Source organism: Lissotriton helveticus, chromosome 2_2 (genome assembly GCF_964261635.1).
Source record: "Lissotriton helveticus chromosome 2_2, aLisHel1.1, whole genome shotgun sequence".
In the NCBI taxonomy this organism is placed as follows: Eukaryota; Metazoa; Chordata; class Amphibia; order Caudata; family Salamandridae; genus Lissotriton; species Lissotriton helveticus.
This window is the reverse complement of record NC_136060.1, coordinates 417,633,948-417,661,315: the sequence shown is the minus strand read 5'-3', so window position 1 is coordinate 417,661,315 and position 27,368 is coordinate 417,633,948. Positions and strand designations below refer to the sequence as shown.

At 47.0% G+C, this 27,368-nt stretch overlaps 1 protein-coding gene across 1 annotated transcript in view; it reads left to right on the top strand.

Moving 5' to 3' along the window:
- The window catches only part of POLR1A (RNA polymerase I subunit A), a 514,608-nt gene that overhangs the window by 124,456 nt on the left and 362,784 nt on the right, over positions 1-27,368 (top strand). Inside the window, exon 11 of the mRNA XM_078678659.1 lies at positions 17,140-17,262. Within this exon, the coding sequence (XP_078534785.1) occupies positions 17,140-17,262 (123 nt within the window). The remainder of the gene's footprint in view (positions 1-17,139; positions 17,263-27,368) is intronic.

Below are 27,368 nucleotides of genomic sequence, written 5' to 3'. Positions count from 1 at the left end.
TAAATTTACATGTGAACACATATTCATCAGATTTCTCATCTATTGTAAAATCTACATGAATACATTTTGCGAGTTGGTATGCTCTTGGAAATCTATGTGTATCGCAGGCTTTTTGTGAACCCCATCGAAGTTGGAAATCTTTTGCATACTTAGGAGGATACCTACAAGGGTAGATTTCCAACTTTTCCAACCTCCGCTTTTTGAATTGGACTCCTTAAGATCAGATTTTTCTAAGCACTCACAATTTTGTCGGGTATTAGATAATTACATCATTTGTATATTCTATTTTCTATTATGTTTATATTCTGCCAGTTTGCACTGGCCAGGCATATAAAAGGAATAGAGTCAAGCCCCTCAAGGAATTCAGCCCTCAGAATATTGAACAAAGCATATCCCAAATTTCAGTTTAGGATTGATCTTGTGACGTGACCATGAAACCCCTCATCAAACTAAAGAAATGTACCAGTCCACCTCCTTCCTACTTTTCCTGTACCTGTGCTTATTAATTACGTCCATTGGACTGTTGGGTTGGAGAAGCTAATTGTAACTGAAATCCCACAATAAATGTCAAGGTCTGTGCGGGTGCAATCTCAAAAGCATAGATTTCAATTATTTTACCACCCTCTAAGTGATGCCCAGTGTGACCAGAAGTCTTGAGTGTTGCAGGATTTGTAGAAGCCTTGGCAATTACTGCTAAACCCTTTGAAAGTCCTTACCGTTAGTGTCCCAAACTTTCACCCTCTAGGCCAACAGAGGAAGGCTCTAGATCAGTAGCCTTCAAACCTGGGGGCATAGCCCACTTTGCAGGGGGACTTGCATCCCACTGTCCTTGTTTGTGCCACAGCGAAGCCTTAAGCAGGTGTGCCGGGCATAAACGTGAAAGTGTGCCCTATTAAATAAAGACGCTGCCGGAGGGCAGCTACAAACTCGTGCTGCCCTGGGGGCAGCGCATCAAGTGAAATACGTAGCAGAGGCCTAAGAGCCCCTCTGCCTGCACTTGAGAGATGGGTTAGAGATCCCCCTGCAGGTGGGTGCAGCCAGTAACTTTCAGTGCGCCTCCTAAGGGCATGTTTGTCACTGTGCCTGTGCCGGTAATATAGTTCGGGCGCAGAGGCAGAGTGATTCCTTCATTTGCATGGAGCCGCGCCCGTGCAAATGAGGGAACGCCTTCTGAAGATAGCTATGGGGCTATATGTGGGCCATCGCTATCGGTATTACAGAAGGGGCCGCACAAGCGTCTGCACCCCTTCTGCAATACCATAGTGCCCTGGGAGCTCATACAGCAGGCGCACACGCCCGTTGTGCCCTGGTGCATTTCTAGGCTGTTTTCTTTAACCCGTCAATCAAATTGAGGGAGCGTGGAAGATGAGGCCGTCAGGCTGGCAGTGGTGCCAAGTTGCCAACCTAGAACACAGCTGCCCAGAGTTTGGGGTCTTGGAGTGATGGCCTAGGTGAACGTGACAACAAAGGAGAGGAGAAAGATTCACTATGATGTGTTTATAAATAGGCAGCTACTTTCTGGGAGACGAGGAGTAATAGCCCAGGGGGTAAGGGGTCAAAAGGTTGTAGGTCTAGAGTGTGTGTGTGTTTGTGTCTGTGTGTAAGTATTTAGGTCAAGCCTAGACGATGGCTCGAGCTGTCTGGTTGAAAAATACCTTTTGTCAGCTTAACAAGACGTTACGGTCAGCTTAATGCCCATTGCATGGTTGGCTTTGTCACTCTCATTTGCTTGCCTGTTATTAGATGACTTATGTTTATCTGTCCCCTGGAGCATAGCCTGTTTACTTGGGTCCTTCTACTGCTCACTTTTAAGCAACTTCTTTTTATTTCTTTTTTTGCTTCAGCCGTTCATGAGAATGCATGTGTATTTCATCTGTTTCCCTCATGCACTTCTCTTCCCTCCAGGGCTCTGCTACTTTCTCGTCTGTGAGCTTCTCCACCCCATACTCCGCGTTGATCTTGCCTGTGTGCTCGCACTTTGTCCTGTGTTTTCTCTTTCGCATGTGCATCTCTCATGCCCTCCTTGTTGCTTTCTCCCCCCACACACTACCCTAGAACTTGTCCATAAATGCTCCAGCAGTCTTAGCATCTTACAGTAGATCGGCAAGCCATCTAGTAAGAGGCAGGTAAATGAAAGTTGAGTTAAAGCAGCAGATCTTGAGATCTGTTTCTTCAGTCTTTTATGAGATAGTTTGCCTTAGGTGGATTTCGCTCTCGCGTGATACAGGGTTAGCCAACATGCTGCAGCAAGCAGGAGCTGCATACAGCTCGCCTCCACCCCCATAGGCTGTTACTCTGAGGTCTCGAGCAGGCAGTTGCCACTGCCTATTTGCTTAAAAGAATGCTTATCTCTTCTGCATTGGTACTGCAAGCATCCCCAGTATATCAAGGGGCATTAGTTGAGCCACCTCATAGGACAGGAAAGACAGTTTGAAAATGTGGCAGTTTCATCTTGGAAGCTAATAGTTGTGGATTAGCTGTGAAGGCATCATACTTGCGAACCTAGAACTTAAAGGTGTCATTGGCTTGTGTACTCACTGAGGTCCCTGGAGACCTGGCTGCCCTGCTGTGAGGTTGAAAGCTTGATGTTTCACATCCGGGAGTCAGTAGAAGAACTTGTGCTCCTATTCGCTTGTACTGGAGTGTTATTGGTGGCAGCATAACACTGGCAACGAGAAACACCTTCATGGAACAGGTGCATGCCTCCAAACAAGAACCCATGTATATGGACCTTGTGCTTGAATACCAGTCACTAAGGAGTGTTTAGAGACAAAGGCAGGATTGGTGACTGCTATATTTGATGATATTATTACCTGCAAATGCACTTGAAATATGGATTGCTGACTTCTGTTGTGGTGCCAAGGGGTTTGGATGCAGTCTACTTAAACTACTGGTAGCGGTCAGAGACTTTGCTACTGACATTGCAGACTACCTGTAGGACTGTCTGAGGGATGGCCTGAAGCGGATATCGCCTGCCAGTGAACTCTGATGAAGTGGATGATGAAGCTAGAGATTGTAACGCCCGGCAGGGACACACAATGGTTTGCTTTTGTTCCTGAAGCTCCTTATTCGCTGCCAGGCTTAGCAGAGTGCTGACCTCTTTTACGTGATGTCATGCGTTACCCGCATATATGATGCCATGCCATAATCAGCCATTTTGAATAGGGAAAGTGATTTTTCTGGCTGTGACGCTCTACAGGTTATATTTCCTCAAGACTTTATTAATTCTTCCAGGTTAAGATCTGCATCATACCTCACCTAAGCATAGCACAGCTTTGCTCTTGCAGATGTTCTAATTCCATGATTGAGGTACTGGGGATAAATTGTGAGTTTTTTTAGAGGTGATAACAATCCATTCCTTTACAAAAAGTTCACTTTTTTTCAGTGGCAAGATTTCTCAGTGTAAAGAAGATTCTTTGGAATTTACAACTTGTAATCAAACAGTTTTTATTAAAAATGAACACTATCTGCCATAATATATAGTGCTTAATGAGGTGGAATAAACTCTGAATGAATATTCCAAGTTTAACCGTGCAGCATAAAAGGTTCAATGCAATGATAATAGATCTCCACTCACATTATAATAATGGAGTGCTTATAATAGGATCTGTTACTCAAGTATTCTATAGTAGTTTGTTATTCCTAAATGTTTTATTGCGTATTACTGTTAAACAATCTTGAATTGTCTTAACATGTCTGCAAGAAGCAAGACTCAGCCATCGGTGCTTGTATATGAATACACGGGTCCTCTGCTATCTCGGAAGCAGTGAAGCAAAGTACTCAAAACATACCTTGCTGCTGTGGGCAGTGAACATTATTCAGCAAAAGCATAAACTGTGTGTGGACTTCATGGACCTCCACAAACACTTCCGGGTGAGTCACCAATCGCTTCCAAACATTTCAGAGACTGTGCTCGGAGGAACCACGTTATTCAGCATCACTGATGTAGCATCAGCCTATTACGTGCCCCAGCTTGCCGAATCTAAACATCTGACCTGTACTCTTTCAAAGTTCAAAGAGAACAGAAAAATATCCTGGAGGAAATTCCACATGCCTTTTTGTCCCAAAGCATTATATTGTTGTTGGGTCGAGACAGAGAAGATCATGACAGGATTTTGAAGCGTGTCTTGGAGAGATTGTAGTTGTCAGGTTTAACACTTAAGAAAAGTAAAAGTAGGTAGTATATGGTTCAGATGTTAAGTCTTTCTGAACTAGTCAAAGGATATTGGAATGTAAGGGAAGAATTGAACCTGACAGAGTGGAAAAGTTTAGAGGCACACGTTTAGTTCCTCCAGTTGACCTAAGAGACTTTTTACAATTCAGCACATGGCAGGCCCTTGGAAAGAATTTAACTAATGCCAGGGTGCTTAACCATTGCTGGTGGATAATAGAAAGAGTAGTTCTAGATTGTTGTCTTTGTGCCAAGAACGATAAGAACAAAATAGCCCACTTGGTACTTCTCTCCTGTAGAAATTCCTTCTGAAGCCTGGAAGATGTTGGGCTTAGAAATCGATGGCCCGTTTGAGATTCTGCTTCAGAAGGAATGTTATGTTTATCTGCTTGTTGATTACACCTCTGTGTGGGTAATGACCAAATATGTGTGTGTTCAGTGAATACCCAAGTAGTAACTGAATTTCTGAATGATGGATTTGCTCATGAAGGAATTCCCACATTTATCATCACAGATAGTGAAGTGCAATTTTTTCAGTTAGATTAGTGAATTTTTTTAACAATGTGTCAATTGAACATTTAGGAACTGCTCTTTATTTCCCGGAAGTCAATGGCCTGGTGGAACAAATAAGCATGATGGTCAAGGCATGTGTGCAAAGAGCGGTAGATACCATGATTCTGCTGAAAGATGTAGTGTAAGAAAACTGGAGGGGACATCTCAATATCCCCAAATCTGTAATATTCAAATCTTCCTTCTTTGCTTTAAAGGGTAGAATAGCCAATTCCAAACTCAACCCAGGTTGACTGTGTGGTAGGGCGGGAGGAAGGACAGAGACTTTACTTGTAGTCACCAAGTGTTTTATTGGTCTAAACACTCTTTTGCGGTAAGGTACAGGTCTGTAATAGGGTAGAGGGGGCTCCGATGTCTTCTCGGGCGACTCCCTATCCCTCGGTGAGATCCGTCCTCTCCTTCTGCACTCCCGTGAAGCGTCGTCAGGTCGAGGATCCGTCTTGGGGAGGCATTTAGGAAAACAAAACAAAGGACTCTGTTTGAGTATGGTGCTCAACAACTCAAACGATAGTGAGGGAGGGTAAGTGAGGAAACACTCGGTGCGCTGTACGTCTCCACAAGTGAGGTATGTGCTCGGGGCCGGGATACCGGGATAGAAGGAACGGGGGTGTCTATCGCTGAGGTCTTCCCCTCTTGCCCACCCAACCCGTGAAACGTTTGCGTACCTGCGCTAGCCACGCTCCTCCTGGAACGTGGCTGGGCAACCCACGGGGACGTTGGCCTCCTGGCTCCGACGTATCTCCAACCCCCTCTCCTCCTCATTCGTGTTCCGTCTGCTTCGGTCTGCTCTCGACGCTCTCACTTGTCCCGACTCCTCCGGTGTACACACACACCGTTCTCTCCCGGCTTCCTGGTTTTGACGACCCAGCCCCTTCTTCGTCATCCTTCAGGGCGGGGTTAGGAGTAAGCTCTTCCCAATTAAAGAAACAGTGTTCCTTTTCGTCGTAGTCGGAATAGTGTAGAAAACCCGGGTCAGTCCAGTTATCCTGTTGTTGGAAAAGAAAAGGAGAGACTGGGTTGTTTTCATGACATTCGGCCTTACTGTTTGGGTCCCGCATCTGGCCAGTCCGCCCCTGTCACAGACTGGTTACCAGCAGTAGGAAGAACAAGGAGGTAGAATGACAAATGAAAGGGGGATTGTTTACCCGGAGAGGAGTGTATCCGAGACAATATAATGCCTGATTATTAACAAGAAGTGTGTGAAACAAATATTGTGGAGAGTAGGTAATATTGTTCTGGTAAAAAAAGAAGGTTCACTTGGTAAGGAGACTCCAAATATATGGGACCCTTCATTATACTGAGGTACATAGGATGTTTTGGTTTTTGACACAGGTGATATGTGGAGTATGTCCGGCTGGTAATTTTGGCACAAAGCTGCAATTTCAAGAGGTGGTTCAAGGCACAAGGACATTTTCTGATTATCATGCTTGAGGTATTCCTAACAAATTCTCCACGTCTTCTTATGTTATCTGTGATGAAAGGTATGTAATAGGTAAAGGAGGTACTGTGGTAGGGTATCTCTGTGTATAGTCATAATCTAGTGAATAGTCCCGCCCATGTGCGTGGACCCCGGAGCAATCCAAAATAATCTCTTAAGGTGTCGAATAATGCAGAACTGCACAGACACCTAAGAGAGAATTAAAGACAGATAATGCAGCCTATATCCACAGGCTACACTGTCCAGTACTTCAACTAGAAATTCCACCAAAAATCCACAAACAGCAAAGTCTGTCCAGATTCCCCTTGCTTCAACAGCAAAAACCCTATGGAATGATAGAGAGGAAGACATGGACAGACAAGCCCCATAGGCTGCCATTATGTGGCTCAGAACAGGATACTGTGCCTTTAAGAGAACTTTCCAGAACTTCTCAGTATCCCAGAATGCACTGCAGGTCCCTTTAACTTTCAGTTCTTTTTTCCGGCTCCTGCAAGCAGGACCCTGGAGCATTGAGCTCTCCCTTTTCAAGGGTTTATTGGTGATTTTTTTCACATATTTGAGTACTTTTCTGAAGTACTTTGGGGCTTTGGTTCCTGGTGTGTGTGTTTTGGTGCACTCTTTAAGGACAATATGCCTGCATTATTCGACAAATGCCCTGAGTGCTCCAGGAAGAAGGCCAAGTCGGACCCACACGAGGTGTGTATCATCTGCCTTTCTTCATCTCATGTCCCAGAAGAGTGTGACATCTGCAAGGGTTTCTCTAGCAGGACCCTGAGGGATAGAATGAAGATCAGGCTTCAGGGCCTCGAAGACAGAAGACTGAAGGCACAAGGTGGGTCTGGAGGGGCTTCCTCTGCCCATGCTGAGGCCTCTGGGGGGCTCCCCAGGGGCAGGAAGACCAGCAAACGTCCCCATTCTCCGCCTGCGTCGATTGAACCGACTACGGCGTCGAGAGGGATGACTGCAGTCTGTTCCCCGTCTCCACAGGGCTCTGGGTCGAAGCGTCGTCGCCGGTCGGCGTCGAGGGAACTGAACAGACCGCCGTCGAGGTCTCCGGTGACTATTTCGTCGTCGGCGTCGTCGTCGAGTATTCAACGTCGAGAGGTGACCCGGCGTCGGCGTTCGCCGTCGTCGAAGAGGAGAAGGTAGTCGTCGAGGGAATCCTTGACGTCGAGGCGAAGATCGCCGTCGAGGCACAGGAGGTCGCCATCGAGGCACAGGAGGTCGCCGTCGAGGTGTAGGAGGTCGCCGTCGAGGCGAAGGCAGTCGCCGTCGAGGGATAGGCGCTCGCCGTCAAGGAGAGGAAGCTCGCCGACGCTCGCCGTCGGGTCGCCGTTCTTCAACGCCGAGAAGGCGCAGGAGTTCTGGTGCCAGGAGTTAGTCTGGCAGGCGTCAAGTGCCTATGGGAGACTCTCCAACGTCCCAGCCTAGTCAGGAGGGCGGGTCGCCGGGCTCGGTGTACTCCGTAGTGTATACCCCTGCTAGGCCGAAGCCAGTTACGCCTCCTCCTCTTCCATTACCCAGAGGACTTCCTCCGCGGGCTCCCACCCCGCCTCCACTTCCACCACTTCCACCTCATCCTCAGCCTCAGCCTCAACCTCAACCTCAGCTGCCGGCTGGCAAGCCTCCTCTGATTCCTCCGAGGACGGTTTCACTGCCTCGATGTCCAACTCCTCCTAAGGGGACCCCTCGGCCGAGGGCCCCAGCCAAGCCAAAGTCGCCCGCCCCGGTGGAACCGGCCGGACAACCGAAGCCAAGGAGGTCGCGATCCCGCTCCGGACGGAGAGGGAGGTCGCGCAGTCGTCACAGATCCATCACAAGGTCATGGCGCCACAGGAGGCGCGGATCACGGTCCTGCACGACTCGACCAGGACCTACTCCCCGACTTTATCGGAATCCCCGGGGACGAGAGTGTCTCCTGTGGACGACATCAGCACGTTCCAGGATGTTCTCCTGAGGGGTGCAGCAAAATTGGGAATCACGGTGACGGCTCCAACACCTACGACGTCCGTGATTTTTGAGACGCTTCATAAGAAGCATTTGTCTCGCCCTTTACTACCGCTCGTACCAGGATTGGTAGAGCCCGCGGAGGAGCTGTTCCTCACGCATGCAGTGACGAAAGCCGCGCCATCCCGGCTTCTTAAGAAGTACAGGGCCCCGGATTCCGACCCGGATTTTCTGCGGATAGACCCGATTCCGGACTCCGTTATAGTGACGGCAGCCAGGAAACAACATTCTACCTCTCCGTCTTCTACCGTGCCTCCTGATAAGGAGAGCCGATGGATCAACTCAGCTGGCAGGAAGGCCTGTGGGACGGCATCTACGGCCATGAAGGCCGCGAGCGATGCGGCTTTGCTAGGGCCGTATGATCGTGCCCTGTGGGAATCCCTCCAACAGTTCACGGAACTCCTGCCACGAGATAAGAAGGAGGATTTACAGGAGATCCTGAAGGAGGGGATGCTGGTATCGAACCAGGTCATCAGCACGGCTGCTGATGTCTCTCTTTTGGTGGTCCATGGGTACTGTCATGGGATCAACCAGCGGCCTCATGCTTGGCTCAGGCTCACATCACTCAAGCCGGAGGCCCAGCAGCAGGTGGCCATCTGCCCTTTTCGGGGGAAACTCTGTTCGGCAAGCATGCAGATGATGAGATGGCCTGCATGAAAGCGGAGGCCGAGACCCTGACGGCTGTGGGCTTGGAGAAGCCCAAGGAAAAGAAGGCCTACCGCCCGTTCCAGAGACGGTTCGGGGCACAGGGCAGAGGGCGAGGACAGGCTTCGGGACAGCAGCAGCAACAACAACAGCAGTTCCGGAGGCCCTTCCGGAAGCGCCCGAAGGGTAGAGGAGGCCAGCAGTCCTCTACAGCGAACAAAGGCCCAGCTGGGTCTCGACCCTGAGCGGTTACTTCCCCTACATCCGTTACCTGCTCCGGTGGGGGGAAGCGTTCAATTTTTTCTGGCAGAGTGGAGAAAAATTACTCGGGACAAGTGGGTGCTGAATATTGTTTGCAATGGATACAGTCTTCGGTTCACCAGCCCGCCTCCATCAATTCCTCCGGTCAGCTCAGTTTCAGCTGCGCGAGCTCCAGGCGGAGGCCGATGTCCTGTTACGGAAAAGGGCGATAGAAGACGTACCTCTATCTCAAAGAGGAAGAGGTATGTACTCCCGGTTCTTCCTGGTTCGCAAGAAGGACAAGAACGAGTTCAGGCCCTTTCTGGATTTGCGACAAGCAAACAAGTGGATTCGCAGAGAGAGGTTTCGCATGCTGTCATTGCATCAGATTTATCCTCGGCTGCAACAGGGAGACTGGCTGTGTGCTATAGACCTACAGGATGCGTACTTCCATGTGCCCATTGCACACAAACACAGGAAGTTCCTGCGATTCCAAGTCGGCGCCAATCATTATCAGTACACAGTACTGCCTTTCGGACTGAAGTCTGCACCCAGAACATTCTCGAAGTGCATTCCACTGGTAGCCGCACACCTGAGCTAGAACAAGGTGATTGTCTACCCGTACCTGGACGATTGGTTGATCAAGGCCTCCTCCTTCTCGGAAGCTCAAGCACACTTCCAGAAGACGTGTGTTCTCTTGAACAAGCTGGGGTTGCACATCAACATGTCCACATCGGTCCCGACTCCGGTCCAGTGTATACAGTACTTGGGAGCCTCCATCAATATGCTGTCAGCAAGTGTGTCTCCTTCGGAGGAGCGACGATTATCACTCCTTCGGAAGGCTCAGGCTCTTATGACCACTCCATCTACAACAGTGAGGACGGTGTCTTCTCTACTGGGATCGATGGCCTCTTGTATCTTCCTCACGCCACACGCACGGCTGCACATAAGACCGTTGCAGGAGTGCTTGGAGGATCAGTGGGATCAGAGGAAAGGATCTTGGGACGACAGGATACGACTGTCTCTGCATGCTCGTCAGTCTCTGAAGTGGTGGTGTTCGGCAGAGAATCTCCTGACAGGGGTTCCCTTCCACAAGGACATTCCCACGCAGACTATCGCGACGGATGCGTCTCTCCACGGCTGGGGGGCGCACTCCGGAGACTTACAGATTCAAGGGACGTGGTCCCAGACGGAGTCCATGTACCACATCAATTTCCTGGAACTCCGAGCTGTTCACTTGGCGCTGAAGGCCTTTCTTCCATCCTTCCAGACCAACTCTCTGCTTGTGCAAACGGACAATACGACCACAATGTATTACCTCAACAAGCAGGGGGGCTCTAGATCGCGCACACTGTCGCAGGAGGCGCAGGCGATCTGGCACTGGCTTCTAGTCAGAGGACTGACGATAACGGCTACCCATCTACCAGGTGTGCAGAATGTTCAGGCAGACGCACTGAGCAGTTTGATTCAGGTAAACCACGAATGGGTCATAAACGACGAAGTACTAGGAGAAGTCTTCGCAAGGTGGGGGACTCCCGACATAGATCTGTTCGCCACCGCCGAAAACAGCAAATGCCGAGACTTCGCCTCCAGGTACTACCAGCCGGGGACACTGGGGAATGCGTTATGGATCAACTGGTCGAACAGCTTTCTGTACGCTTTTCCACCCATTCCCCTGATTCCGACGGTGCTCATCAAGCTGTCCCAGTCCAGGGCGCGGATGATCCTGATTGCCCAGGAATGGCCTAGGCAGTGGTGGTTCACGGACCTACTTCACCGGTCTCTCCTTCCTCACATACGGCTGCCGTGCAGGCTGGACCTTCTCACGAAGTTCGGGGGGCAGATGTTGCACCCCAACCTCTCGTTTTTGAGTTTGGCGGCATGGCTCCTGAGATAGTGCAGTATGGCCATTTGAATCTGCCTGAAGATTGCATGGACATCCTGAAGGAGGCTAAGCGACCTTCCACTAGGACTTCTTATGCTTACAAGTGGAAGAGGTTTTGCATCTGGTGCAAGTCCAAGAACTATGACCCTACGACATGTAAGGAAGATGTCATCCTTCCGTATCTTCTACATCTGGCGCAGTCTGGCCTTAATGTCCATTCCATTAAGGTTCATCTTGCTGCGCTGACGTCCTACAGGAAATGCCCTTCACAGACCTCCTTCTTTCAGATCCCTGTGATCAAAGATTTTTTGAAAGGCTTGAAGAAAGTGTTCCCTCCTATCCGGCTTCCTTCGCCTTCATGGGAATTGAATGTGGTGCTGTCCAGACTGATGAAGGAGCCTTTTGAACCCATTCATAAGGCTTCGTTGCAGCACCTGTCCTGGAAGGCGGCGTTCCTCGTGGCCATTACATCGGCCCGCAGGGTGAGTGAAATTCAGGCGTTGTGTTGCCAAGAACCTTATACTGTATTTCATGCTGCTAAGGTTGTTATGCGTACTCGCCCTACATTTTTTCCAAAGGTTATATCTGATTTTCATGTTAACCAGACCATAACTTTACCTACGTTTTTTCAGAATCCTTCCTCTCCAGCGGAAAGGTCCCTGCATTCCCTGGATGTTAGGAGGGTGTTGAAATTTTATCTGGATAAAACCAAGGATATTCGTAGGTCATACCAATTGTTTATCAATTATGGATCAGTCAGGACGGATCTTGCTACCTCTAAACAGTCCATCTCGAGGTGGATTGCGTCCTGTATACAGTTGTGTTACCAAAAGGCTAATAAGACCTTAGGGGGTAAACCTGAGGCTCATTTCACCAGGGGCAAAGCTGCCACGACTGCTTTGCTCCGTAATGTTCCAATTGCAGAAATTTGCAAGGCGGCCACTTGGAAGTCGGTCCATACCTTTGCTAAGCATTACTGTCTGGACACTGATTCCAGGGCAGACGCTCAGGTTGGGCAGGCTTCGCTGCGAAATATGTTTGCACAATAGTGGTATTATTTCTCTTTTCTCCACCGCCGCTTTGGTGTGGGGATGGGCTTGCCATTCTATTCACTAGATTATGACTATACACAGAGATCCCCTACTACAGAAGGAGAAGTTTCTGTCCTGTAACTCCAGTTCTGTAGTAGGGTTATCTCTGTTATAGTCATAAGCGCCCGCCCTCCTCCCCGGTGGAGAGAGATATTCATGTAAGGAATGCTACAGGTCTGGCGTGTTACGCCTTCAAAAAGAACTGAAAGTAAAAGGGACCTGCAGTGCATTCTGGGATACTGAGAAGTTCTGGAAAGTTCTCTTAAAGGCACAGTATCCTGTTCTGAGCCACATAATGGCAGCCTATGGGGCTTGTCTGTCCATGTCTTGCCCTCTATCATTCCAGAGGGTTTTTGCTGTTGAAGCAAGGGACAGACTTTGCTGTTTGTGGATTTTTGGTGGAATTTCTAGTTGAAGTACTGGACAGTGTAGCCTGTGGATATAGGCTGCATTATCTGTCTTTAATTCTCTCTTAGGTGTCTGTGCAGTTCTGCATTATTCGACACTTTAAGGGATTATTTTTGATTGCTCCGGGGTCCACGCACATTGGCGGGACTATTCACTAGATTATGACTATAACAGAGATACCCCTACTACAGAACTGGAGTTACAGGACAGAAACTACTCCTACTGGAGGCCAAAATGGTCGGGTAATCTATGTTCTGGAATTATTATATTTCTGTAGTAATGTTCTCTTAATGTGTACCTGCATAGCAATTCTTGTTATTTAATTAATATTCTTGCTGTTATATGTAGGTTATCTTAGTAACTATGTGTGATCATTTTATAAGGGGGTGGTGTGTGTGTTGTGGATTAGTTGTGGGCTTTAGCAGTGAAGTCATCTTACTGTAGAACTTAGAACCATAGATGTCGTGTCCTCACTGAGGTTCCAATATTTGCAGCTGGAGAGCTGGCTACCCAGGTGTGAAGTTCATGGTTTAATGTTTCACATCCTGAAGCCAATAAAAGAACTTGTGATCATCTTCGCTTGGACTGGAGTGTTATTGGCGGCAACATAACATTGATGCGGAGTTATCAGAGCTGGGGAGATGTGGAGGAGACGGCACATACTGGGGATCAGCCCTCCTGGTTCATGTTGAACTGCTTTGAGGTATTGGAGAAGCGTGGCTCAATGGTTAGAGCGGCAGACCCTGATGCAGAGGTCTGGCCCGGGACCAGGGTTCAATTCCCGCCTCAGCGGCTCTTGGACTCAATTTCCCCAGACCTGATAATTCTTGCCTCTGTGCCTAGTCTAATCATGGGTCCCACTCTGTGACTCTGGGCAATAACTTGCTTAATTTCCACAACGGCCCCAGCAGCGCTTGGATGCCTGGCTTCACCTTGGGGGTGCCCAGGAGTGGACATTTCACAGGAAAGTCAGGATGGGTTCCACAGCGGTATGAATACAGCGCTACGGGACCTCTGGGTAGAAGTGCGCTATATAAATACAAACACATTTACATTTACATTTATATTTACATTTACATTTACATTTGAGAAGGGCATTGCCATAATTCAGCCCTAGAACTTACCAAAGCCTAAACTACTGTGTTTAGGAAGGCAGTTTCTCTTTTAGAAAGCATGGTTTGCCACACAGCCTTCCTCCTTATGGTACTGGTGTGCTGCTCTAAATGCATTTCTTTTTTAACAATGAAGTCAACACTAGCAGTGTGTTAAACTTGACACAAGAATACAAAAAACTGTTTTCAGGCAACTGAACCTCCCACATCCCTTTTGTTGGAAGTGGGTAGCCTGGCCTAGGGCAAGACATGCATTTCAGAGGCACAGTGTTAAGGTTGCAGACCACCCAAAAGTAAAACCCCGCAATAGCACACAAAAGAAAACGCTACACCATAAATGTAGGAAAATAAGCACTGCTTTATAAAAATAATATATATATCTCTTAGCTCTTTTCACTTTCAAGATTCACAGTTAAATTATCATACAGGTTGGTTGGATTATAGCAAGAATACTTTTTCAATTCTAAAACATAAGAACGACCAACATTTGTAAAACAGATAAATCACCTGGACATTTGGCAAATAATTCTTACTCTTTTATAATTCAATCAAGTAATGTCTGTACCCAGCTTACTTTATATTATTTCCAAACACAGCATTACTTTAAGTTTTGGCACAAACAACTTCTAAATCCAAGCAGAGCAACACTCCCATCTACATAGGAGACATTTAGATATTCGTATTACTCAATTGAAGGCCATTGGGTTAAGCCCACTTAAACCAGCATTTAATTAGGCCCCTACAGGTAGTCGAATGGAATTCTATGGAGTACACTATGCTTGATTTACACAGTACCAGTAACCTCCTTCTGATAGTACATAGTCATTGAGGGATTTCTCAAGTTCCTACCCACTGAAGGCTATACCACTGTGGAACAATGCTCATTGAATGAGTTATTTCTTGCTTAGGTTATAGCGTTTCTCTCCCCTTCCAATAATACCTCCTTACTTGCTTGTCAGGCGGTGATGTTCTTGTTGTATTAGAGGATGAGGGAGGGACAGTGGTTAAGACAAGGGGGAGACTCGTGCGGGTGAGGTATATTAATCTCTGGGGCCCCTCAGCTCTCCTCCGAGTATCACCAACACTCAAAGAGGCAGAAGGCCTCAGAATACTTCAGCCGCTCTTGGGCTTCTAGGCTCTCCCTTCCCGCTCGCGCTCGCCTCACCAGAGGGCGCTTGAGCAGGGGGGAGAGAAGCTCTTCTGCCTGGCTTCCGCCGAGGGACTCCCGGCGCCTCTCCTCACACTACCAGGTGTCGCGCTGATCCTCCGGTCATGCGCGAGGGCTCCTCCTCACTCTGGAAGGGGACGCGCTGTTCCCTGGGGCATGCGCGACGCTCTCCTTGCTCCCGCCTTCAAAGATCCGGCTCCGCCTCACGGAGCCTGACAGCGCCACCGGGCATGCGCGAGGGAGCAGTGTCTCACCGCCTGGGACCGCGCTGTTGATCTGACGCTGCTCTCCAACTTGGCAATTAACAAGGACTTCCCCCAGTCCACTTCTCACCACAGGGCACACAAATTCGGCTCCACAACGGCGCCGCTCGCCCAGTATCAGCTTGGGGTTGAAGAAGGGTGGAACAGCCCGTTTTCTCCTGGTCTCTGCTCTCCTCAGTGGCGCTCCACCACAGCAGGTGAGAGGGGACGCTCCAGGGAATCAGGGACAAGGGGACAGTCTAGCACAATTACCAGTCTCTCCAACTGGGCAGAGGACTGCGCTCCACAGCGCTGCAGTCTCCTTCTCCTATGGACTTCCCCTATATTATTTAGAAAAGGGGCCAGCCAGGCGCCCAGGGTCTCCAGTAACTTCCCACAGCGGGGCCAAGACAAGTAACCAACAGGGGAGTAGTGGGTTGGACCAATAAGGCAGCTTCCCAGTCCAGGAGGTCAACCCTGAGTCTAACCTCTTCCCACCCTCAGCTACCACCTGTCCTCCAGCTGACTTCCACAGGTAGACAAAATGGCTGCCCCGCATTCCGCCTTTTATAGGCTGCCCTTCAATGGTCCAGCATGGACCAGAAGGTTCTGGAATGCCCTATGTTAAGCTATGGCCAAGTTCTAGGTGTGACAGTTGGGGCAGTTGGTGGCCACCATTTTAGGTGGTGCCAACTTTCCTGTCAGAACAGGCCTCTGGGCCTGAGGTAAAAGACTATGGGGGGAAAAAGAACACCTATCCCCTTGACCAACACCTAAAAAAGTAGTAGACACAAAAATTATCAAGGGTATGAGGGGCAAAAAGGGGACAAAATAAATAATAATGAGGAGGGACTGCGCAATAAAAATCCAGACAGGTCTAACACCTTTGATACAAGTTTGGTTACAGAAGTGGGCCAAGCAAGCATTGTATAGTGGAAGAGGAGCATACGTTTTAGGTCTCGTCTACCAGGCAGCGCCTGGTTGTGAATGACCTATTGTGGACTTACCAGGAACTTACAATGGGCTTACACCATTCCCATTGTTAACCATTGGTTGACTTTATTGACACTATCATTTGCTTGTTACTTAACTTATGGCTATTTTTTTCCCATCTTGTCAATTTTGTGTCTGTCCCTCCCATGGAGCATATCCTCTTTATCATCCTTTTGATTGGTTGACTTGTATTCTTACACTGCTCAATTTTAGGTAATTACTTTTTTTCTTTTCTTCTTTAAGCACTTCTAGAGAGTGGATGTGTTTTCCTGCTCTCTCCCTTGTTTGCTTCTCCTACAGTCAACTACCCATCCCCTGCACTCTGTGTTGCTCTCTCCCTTATGTGCTCTTTGCTCTCCTCTCTGTATTTCTTTCCCATCTCCTGTGTTGCTCTCTCCCTTTTGTGCTGCTTCTCCCCTCTTTTTTCCAACCTGCTTTTTTTTTTTTTATTTCCCTACCCACTCCTGTTTACGTTTCAGCCACCTGCACCCATTACCATCGTATCCATACCCCTGCTGGTACTTTTTTATTTAAATTATTTTTTGTAAAAAAATTTTGAGGGTGCCACAGGAAATTGCTGTCGACGCTTTCACGTTACAAAAAAAAACGTTGTTGTGCTACTCAAATTTCATTTTTGTATTTCCTGATCTATCATGGATTGTAAATTCAAATTTAGTACCTTTACACATGCGTCTTGACCCATGCAGGTGTATAATCATCATCATGCATGCGCGCACCTAGGGTCAATATGTCACAAAGTTGACATCTACTAGCTTTGCCAACGTTTGGTAAAGTTGGCATGAGCCTTAGTTACCATGGCAGATTTTGGCCACGCTAAGGGCTGCTGCATTAAAAACTATCATAAGACCGCGCTGCCAAAAAAAGAGACTTCGGATATGGACGTTTATGTACACTTGGTGCATCCAGAATTAAAACTGCAGTCCTTCCATTGATAGTCCAGAGCGCTATGCAGAGGAAAGCCGGGACTATGCTGACCATTAAAAATGATGAAGTTTGAAAGCCAAATAAAAAGTTCATATTGTCAGGAATTTGAGAAGGATTTTTCTGGGCATCTGACTGTTGGTGGATGGGCTGGTTCATTTGCAAGACACTGTTGTGTTTTCTGCTTTGTGTGATTTTATACTGATTTGTGTTTTGCACACTTGCAGATCTTGGAGAAAAAGGATGGTCTGTTTCGGAAGCACATGATGGGGAAGCGTGTGGACTACGCGGCACGTTCAGTTATTTGCCCTGACATGTACATAAACACCAATGAGATTGGGATACCTATGGTAAGTAAACATAGTGTGCTCATACCTGGTAAATGCCTTGTTGCTAGAATGCTAATATCAATATTGCATGCTTGCGTCATATGATATGGAGTGCATTTTCCATGTGAGGCTGCCAGTGTCCATTTAAAAAAAGAGCTGTCTTAAGGGTAAGATACCTTTATTTGGCTTCAAGTCAAGCAAACCCTTTAATTCTTGTCTGAATGCCAGTCCTGATTTTTTAGTACTTTGTAAATACATAGGTGAGTAGAGTGTCTTTAGTAACTGTCAGCGGGGCAATGAGCAGTGCCCTTTTCTGTGCCTTTTGTAGTATGTTTGAATAAATCAGCATCCAGGTATGGGTGTCCGTGCACAGCTCGAGTACATGTAGTTTTTTGTTGTAACCAGGGGCAGTCCTGCCTAGTGCCACGCTTTACGAGTTTTTACACTAACACATTTTAGCTTATTCTCTGCATTACTGCACTTGAACTTTGTCACACATATTCAGAGCTCCTTAAAGCTTGTCCTTCATCACTCATTTATTTATTTATAGATTTATGTAGCGCATAGCTGCCCCAGCAACGGGGCGTCCCAGTGCTACCCAAGGAACAGATGCCAAATACCACTCTAACATACATAGACCGTTACACCGGAAAGAGCCAGCTCTTTAGAGCCTTTCGGAAGGTCAAATGATTCTGGAGTCCTCGGATAGACATCTGAAGGGAATTCCAAAGTTTAGCCGCTTGGACCTTAAAAGATCGACCACCAGCTCTGGCTCTTTGAAATCGGGGGGGTACACACCAATCCCAAGTTGGCAGAGCGAAGGGGGCGGTTCGGGATGTACTGAACTAGCAGATCTTGTCGCTAGTGTGGGTCGTAGGGGTATACTGTCCTTGTATACAGTCACTGTCCTTTTGGGGTCATCTGCAAACAACTGGTCATCCGATATGTCTCTCATTTGTATGTTGGGATCATGAAAGATGACACATGCCCACATCGTATGGGTGTGGTCACTTGCCATCAAAGTCCTATAGGCAGTAGATATCTCCAGAGCCTCTACTTCCAGGATGAGGTGTTTGCCTGCCACCTCAGATTAGGGGTCCTGGCGCCGGAAGAGAAAGTTCTTTGGTAATTTGACTAGTCTCCCTGTCAATTCAGGTGTTTCTGCTGCGATGGTATACACTGCCTTAGTGAAGGCTAAAATGTCTGAGGGTCTAGCCCTAATACAGTCACCATCTGAGGTGTGTGTGTGTCCATTGTCATGATGCATGTAGGAGACATTCCTGGTGTTGAACATATCAAAGGCCCATCCGCTGCACAGTGGATGGACATGTTTAATTTTGCGATAAGGTTGTGACTTAACAGGTTGGCACAGGCGGCCGGGGAGAATAAGTGACTGCTGTCAACATACCCCTCATACCCCAGGTTTAGTCAATGGAACCCTCATCACAGCCTCGGAGAACCCATGTGTGCCCATTGATGAATCTGACAGGGGGAGTCCCTTCTCACAAATACAGGAGCCTGTGGCCACAATGTCAATGAGAAAGTTGTACTCCTTGTCATTCATGGCTACTTTCACAGAGTGTTCCCCGTTTGGCCTGTGGGTTACAGATAAGACTGGACACGAGACTACTCTCTGGGCACTTTCATTGGGCATATCCTCCTATGTAATTTTGCTGAAAGGGGTTTCCTCCCCTGACAGTTACCCCTTCTTGTGTGTTCAGCTAAGATGGGCTTCATTGTCTGTTGTGGCCGGTACAGTATTTGGGATACGGCATGCTGTAGTTGCTGGGGCTGCAGCTGCAGTTGATGTTGCATTTGAGATTGGGGCTGGGGGTGATGCATTACTTGAGGACTCATGGCAGGTTGTGCCACAATGCCATCAGGTGGTGCCACTTGTTGGTCATATGTTGCATTGCCTGGTTTTTACGTTCATCACTCTTTTTGGACTACAGTCCCTAATGAAATGTCCTCGCTTCCTGCAATAGTGGCACATCTGTTAACTCTGGAATGTGTTTAATCTATTTCCCCCAAAACATCCTCACCTTCCTCTTTCAATCATGTTATTTTTTTTGTGGGCATATGGTTGAGGTTGCATTGGGATGCCTGCAGGAGGCACACCCTGGGATACGGCAGCTGAGTAGCGGCAGTGGCAGTTCCACCCTCCGTTTTCTTTGTCAACTTCTGCTGTACTAATTTGGCTGCTGCTTTTTCTATTTTGTCTTTCTTGCTCTTCTTTTCTTTTCTTGCCTCTTCATACAGATGTGTATTATGTGTGCTTGTATCTCTTGTCCATGGTTTGGCGTCTAAGGCCGCTATGTTGTCTAGTTTGTCTAGCACTTCGGCTGGAAGTCCCTTTTTCACTGTATTCTAAAACAGTACTGCATTTCCTCCAGTCACGTCCCAACTTTCACCAACTTTCTGTCTTCATGTTTCCTTCCTTTTGCTAAGGAATTGGGCTGGATCCTCATTTGGCTGCATTTTCTGTGCAATAAGGGGTCTGACCTGTCGGGATACATTTTTCTCAATTGTTTCCAAACTATTCCGCTGTAGTTATTAAAAGGACAATTCGTCACATCTAGGGTCAGTCAGAATTACATCCTATACTCATGCCTTCTTGAATAGTTATCTGTCTCGTCTTCTATGAGGGAACTTTTGAAACTCTTGATATCATCTATTGCAAGAGTACTCCCTGCAGTATGTTTTTCGAGAGATGCTAGGTGAGAGTATTCTGCTTAATTCAGAGACTCTGTCCATCACCACCCCTTGTTGTAAATATTTTTGTCCACCCTAAGCGTGGAAGGGTATACTCAGATGTGAGTCCCTTGCTCATTGCACCATCAGGATTCAAGCAAGCCGGGCCGAAGACAGCTGAAATGCCAGAAACCGGTCCCCGGAAGCTTGTTTCCTTCCCAGTGTAAGAATTGGCTTTTGTAGTCTGGTCTGCCCTGTTCCCATGATGCACTGGGCCAGGGACAGACTAATTTGCATACAGCCAGGTTCTGAAACTGGGATGGTGCAATGAGCTAAAAAACGGTGTTGGATCTAGCCCTGATCTCTTGACTGGGTGAGAGTATTCTGCTTAATTCAGAGACTCTGTCCATCACCACCCCTTGTTGTAAATATTTTTGTCCACCCTAAGCGTGGAAGGGTATACTCAGATGTGAGTTCCTTGCTCATTGCACCATCAGGATTCAAGCAAGCCGGGCCGAAGACGGCTGAAATGCCAGAAACCGGTCCCCGGAAGCTTGTTTCCTTCCCAGTGTAAGAATTGGCTTTTGTAGTCTGGTCTGCCCTGTTCCCATGATGCACTGGGCCAGGGACAGACTAATTTGCATACATCCAGGTTCTGAAACTGGGATGGTGCAATGAGCTAAAAAACGGTGTTGGATCTAGCCCTGATCTCTTGACTGGGTGAGAGTATTCTGCTTAATTCAGAGACTCTGTCCATCACCACCCCTTGTTGTAAATATTTTTGTCCACCCTAAGCGTGGAAGGGTATACTCAGATGTGAGTCCCTTGCTCATTGCACCATCAGGATTCAAGCAAGCCGGGCCGAAGACGGCTGAAATGCCAGAAACTGGTCCCCGGAAGCTTGTTTCCTTCCCAGTGTAAGAATTGGCTTTTGTAGTCTGGTCTGCCCTGTTCCCATGATGCACTGGGCCAGGGACAGACTAATTTGCATACAGCCAGGTTCTGAAACTGGGATGGTGCAATGAGCTAAAAAACAGTGTTGGATCTAGCCCTGATCTCTTGACTGGGTGAGAGTATTCTGCTTAATTTAGAGACTCTGTCCATCACCACCCCTTGTTGTAAATATTTCGAGAGATGCTATCCACTTTCAAGCCCCTTCAATGAGAGGTGGCAATTGGTTTTTAAGGCTCTTGGGGCAATGGTACAAAAAGTTGTACTCCCCAAACTTTGTACACTAGGGGCATTTGGGACAGAGGTACATAAACTAATCTTTCAGGATGCAGTGAATCATATTTTCTGGCGTACTTTTACCGTATGTGCAGACTCTTATGCATATAGGATACTCCCATTCTGAATCCCCTATACCCTGAAAAATGAACATCTCCACATTTGACATTTCTCAGAGTTCAAAAGAACCTTCTCGTGGCCATGGCGCCATTTGTGGTGCCAAGTCTTCTGTCTAACCCAGCTGTCAGTAAAAGGGACTACATTGTACCAACTATTTTCTTCCTCAGCCACTATCTCGTTTGGACTGAGTCCTTTTCTGTCTAGCAGTCCGAGGGGCACTGGGTACTGACCCAATGTATCCCTTCCTAATGTCACAAGTACTCCTATGTCAAATGTCCCTGTATAGGGCTGACCATGATAACCATCAAACTGTAAATTGTATACCTCAGTTATCCTGTTTCTTTTTGCTCAGGTGAGAGCTGTTATCATCAAATCCCCGTCAATGTCACCTCCTTCCAATTTTGAAAGGTAATGAAATGTGACCCCTTTGTTGTCCTTTCAAGGCACTTCCTTAGGAAAAGTTTGGATGTCCTCTTTTAATTTCTTGCTATTGTCTAGTTAAGCTTGCCTTCTTTTGAGGTTGGTCTCCAAGTCTGAGGCATGGTCCTGCTGCCCACCCCATACTAAACTCATGCCTCTTTATCTTCATATCACTCCTTTGGGTCACTGGGTCCATCATTCTGACCCTTCACCTATTCTCCTGTCCGTGCCTGACAGTGTTGCTGTCCTAACGTTCCCGGGGCACCTGATATTATTTGTGCTGAATCCTTTGCCATTTCTGGGGCCCAGAGGCTGAGGATATAAGTGAAACTTCATTGTCCCTGTCCTGTAATTTATTAGTATTGTCCTTGTCGTCATCGCCTTTTTCCTTCTGTTCAGGGGATGTCTTGACCATGAGTAAAGTGAGTTGTGCTTTCACCTGCCACATATATTTATTTCCAACACCGTCCGGTAGGTGTCTAGGGGTACTGGTGTTGGTAGGTTGGGGGGTCATTCGGACTGAGTGTAAAGACTCTTCCAGAGTCCCAGAGGTATTGGTGACTACCAGGCTGTGGGACCGAATGTGGGGCGTGTTCTTCATCTGATTGTACTGTATACATTTTAAGGGTCTGTAGTGGTATGGTGGTGGGGAAGATGTGGGAGTACGTATTATGTAGTCATCGTCAATCTGCTCATCTTTCTTTTCACAGAACACCCGCCATATGTATGAGGTTGTCTTCCTTTTTTCCAATTTATACCCTGTGTATTTGCTTTGCAAAAAAAATAGTCATGCGATTTAATGTTATGTCAGCAAATATGCCCTTTTGGGGACAGGCATGGGCATATTTTAATGTTGCGTTATGCCATTCTTTATTTTGTTTTTCTGTCCTAGCCTTATCTCTGAGGGACACCTTCACCATGTGCTTTAGAGGGGACCCCATGTCTCTTTGGTGGACATGGTATTCTATTTAGTCCTCAATTTGTTTTTAATGTAAATGCTCAATCTCCCTAGTTTTATTGTTTATGTAGTACTTGGTTGCACTTACTATTATGCCCTTTACACCGTAAGTGGACCCTAATCTACTTTGTGGGGTATTTTTGGACTTCACATACATAAATCAGTTAAAGATTGCCATTCAGGCTCACAAAGTCCTTCACTTTAATACTCCCAGGTACCTTGCGCAAAAACTTGAACTATCCTGTGGTTTTAGAGCCTCACGAAGCGCTACTACCTTCCTTCTGAAACCACTCATCCTTCACAAAAAAGAACTTGTCACCGAGCCTTCTCCGGCGCTGCACCAAAGATTTGGAATTCTCTTCCACCAGAAGTATGCAGAATCTCTTTATCTAAGGCTTTCAAATTAGAAGCTAAACGATTCCTTATGAACAAATTCTTACCCTAAGAGGGATATGCTCACATGCTCGGTTGTTGATATTGCATTTATGTTATTCCTCCCATCATATTGTAAAGCGCTCTGATATCCTTCGGGATCTTGTTCGCGCTATATAAAACTTTATAAATAAATAAATAAAAAATAAAATAAATAAATAGCAGATCCGCATGCCAGGCCCCGTTAATTACAAACGCTGATACTGTCTATCTGTTTTCAGTCCCTGATTTTCTCTATTGTACCTATATCTGCTGTATCTGAAAAGGGTTGAGGAGAGCTTATTTCCCAGGTTAAGTGCTCAGTGCTGCATGGCTGCAGGCCCCCATCTGCCTGCCCTCTGCTGCTTGTGAATTATGAGGGTCTGTGGTATGACCTGGCTGGCTCTTTGCTGCTGGTTTTGCTATAACACCGGTGATTTTGTCAGTAGTGGTGACTCTTCCAGGCTTATAATCATTGATTTTATTACTATAATTAACATATCACCTGAGGTGGTCATATCCATGGCCTAATAAATTAGCAACCATAATTCTGAAGTCAGCATTATATTTTCTTGTCCCTTTTTAAACAAACCATATTGTTGACTGTGTTTCAATAATTATATTTTTCAGTTTGCCCAGTGTTTGAAAACAACACATGTATATTAATTGCATTTGCAGGACTGGGTTTGGCAGTTTCTTGTCAAATAATGTCACACCACTGCAGGCATTATTTTGGGGGCCTTCTACACATTGCATAATATTTTGGACTCTCACCAAGTAACAGATGCTTCGTTTTAGATGTGTAGGAGTCTGGAGTATTGTTAGCCAATAGAAAAGTATCACTCCAAGTGAACTCTTTAAAGAACATGCGCGCTCAAGGCTTGAGGCTTCATCACTCATGAAAACCAAAGGGGGTTGGGCCACAGCTAGTGGCGTAGTAAAGGTTCCACGAGCCCTAAAACAGCCACTGTGCCTGCTGAACTAACAGTGGTGTAGCCCTGACTGCTGAAGCATTATGATTAAGCCAGCCTGAGCCCAGCTTTCAAATCTCACAGGTTGTGCCTACTGCCCTTCCTCTGCATAGGAGAGGGGCAGTTAAAGCCTGTGTGCCACAGAGGGCATCTCTTGACTTACGCTGTGCCGGGCTGATGGGCAGGTCGAAGTCCTCCAGAAGGAAAGGTATCTCAGCCTGCAGCCAGCAGACAAATAACTACATTGAAACTAATTGACAGGGCAAGACCAGAGCATATGAAATAGAGACCCTTCTGGGGCACGACACCTTGATCACTGTCGGATGCGGGCACGCCTCATTTTACATAGTCTATATATGACTATAGTAGATTCAATGAAAGTAGGTGAATTGGGTTAGTCGCAGGTTCAAAGGGATGGAGAGTATCCGGGCTGCCATCTGTGTCTCCTGCCATTCATCATCTCCCAACCCTCCCCTCACAGCCTCCCCCCCCCCCCGCCCCCTACCCACTCCCCACACCTGTGCCCAGGCATCTCGCACACCCTTGAGAATGTCAGGGTTGTTAAGCAGAAGGGACCGATACTGTATTGATATGACCTTCCTGCCCAAAGCCCCATTGTCAGTTTGACTTCAAGGGGGTAGTCCACTGGCACTTCATGTACAGCGTCTCAATATGTGTCCACGGCGTGACTTTGATTTTTTTTTTACTTTGTCGAGCTCGAACTCACTGATCCATCACCCAGACAGGAGATTCCCATAAGGTTCCTCTGGCTTAAACTCTCCAGTCTTGTGACCTGTTTCAACCGGTTTCCAGCCGTAGTGGGTGTTTGTGCTGTAAGTTTAAAATAAACACATTAAGGAGAGCCTGAGGAGATTTAAAGACCTGCAGGGGCTACCTCCCCAAAACTAGAAGTGAAACACAGGAAGGCCCCTGGGTCTCCACAGAGAATGAATTAATAGAGTTGAAGCGTGCAGGAGTATTCCGTTTATGGTGGGTGAGGTTCCCCTCACCCACCATAGGTAGCATGCTTCATCATCAGGAAACCTCCTTGCATCGCTAGCCTAGTCTTAATGCGGGCTACAACCCGCTCCCTGTGAGGTAGTAGCTCAGGGATGTTTTCAGTGTAGCAGTGTTGTATAGCTCCTATATATCCATATTTCGTGTTAAGTTAGCATAGGTACATTTCAGATTTAAACGCCATTTTTCCTTTCTTGCAACTTCTGCACACGACCCTTAATTGTTGACTTAGCTTTCAACCTAGTGGTTTGCCGTGGTGAATGTGAGAATAATATGTTATTGCTCTGATATCTGCTTTGTTTAATAAAACATGTCTGCACGGAGAGTGCTGAAGTTTCAGGAGCAACACGATATGGAATTGTTATGAGGTCTGATCTCCACGCCTTCATAGTCATAACACAAGTGCAGCCTTTGCCAACTTGGGCTTGAGGCGGGATTGATATTGCTTTGCACGAGAATTGTTAACACACTTGATGCGGTGCACATGCAGAGAGAGCTGGTGTATGCTGATGTGATTCCTTCATGCTAGGACACTAAGGTATGGGCCCGCCCTAAAACAACCCAAAGAGACCTTCTTAGATAATAATATAATATATGTGTTAGGGAGGGTGAGATATAAGTGTTGTTAACTCTTATTCATTACAGCATGTTAACATGCTGTCACCATTCGCTTTTTATGTCTTAGTAACTATGCTGATAATTTTGCTACTGATAATAAGTATACTTGTATTATCAAAGATACTGCGCCTGAGAAGACGGCATTAGTAAATAAACATTTCAAATGCACATGTGTCTTCTTTACTCCATGTTCTGGTTTGTAATGATAATATAACGAAAGAGTGTTCATGAGTCCCACGTACCCTGAGGTACTGTAAGTTCATGTTCTGGTTTGTCTAAACATTGGGTGTTTGATATGTCCAATGAGACACTGTAGCTAGCTCGGTAAGGGGTGAGTTGGTTGCTAAGGTAAGTTTTGGGACATCCTAATTTGCCGAGGTTCCACTCCTCTGTGCACAGTTCTGTGTGAGTACAGAAACCCTGCAACATGGCGCCCAACGGTTTCGGTGGTCTTATATCATGACACTCGAGTAGTTTATCGTTCATGCCTTAACCCTTCACGTCCGTTTCCGGAAAGCGGGGTGTTGGTGAAACCTACCTATTTTTTGAAATAGGTCTTTATTCAAGCTTGATTCTTACTTAAACGGTTTCTTTGAATTACTACCCAGTTGTGCTACAAAGTATTCTTTGTGTTTTCTTGTTTCCAATTCTGTGATGGCGGCAGCGGTGGCTATTGCGCAGCATAGTCGCGTAGCGGTACGCAACCATCTTCAGACGTACCAGGTCCCAGTAGATGGGATGGCTGTGATTTTCGTGGTAAGTGCAGATCCGGCGTTTCCTTACGAGTTGTTTTACTCTTGGGTTACGTTTCCGGCTGTGGACGCTAATTCTGGTTTGTACCACTCCTACACCGCCTCGGATGTCCCGGCTGAATATACGCCATACAGAGCTTTGGAAATACCTATTGATCATTGGCAGCATCGAGTTTGGTTTGATGGCGCCCTCCCCCACTCTTTGTCCCGTGCGAGGTTAGGTCCACTCTCGATTCCAGGTACTAATTGGCCTGCGCTGGGTGGCTTTACCCCGCACCCGAATCACGGGGCTTGTACCCTGATAGAAATTCGCAGGCTGCATGTAGTTTCCATTTCCGTGATTCGTGCTTTAGTGCAATACATCGGTCGACATCTTCCTGGTGGTCCCCAGGTGGGTGTGATCGCTCCCATGGAACGAGGCGGAATGCGTCTCAATCCTGTTATGGTAAATTCGGTTTTTGGTGCGCGTCCTGTTGACAACGATGACTTCCCATTCTGGCTAGCGGAGAAGTTTGATCAACTGGAGGCGGTTTTTCCGAATTCTACTCCTGCTGATAAACATAGAATGTTGACGATTACTCTACCGAAGGATATTACTCCTGAACTTGCTGACTGTGAAAGCTGGGGAAAAACTTTTGCGGCAGTTTATACGAGGTGCTTCGGCACCCCGTCTATGAATGCCCTGCCTGAAATCATTAGACGTGTTCAGAATGATCACGGTCCAGAGGCAGCGGTGGAATTGGGTATGCGCCTGTGTGGTTCTTTTGAGATTGTAAGTGATCTCATTCTCTCCAATGTTAAAGGAGATGCAGTTAACTTTCAGGTGTCGAATGCTTTGGCTGCTCTGCCCGATGCCGACAAACCCCGCCATTTAGCAAAGATTGTAGTGGCCGCTTATAAAACGATTGGCCGCACAAGTAGAGGTCTAAAATATTTTCCAGT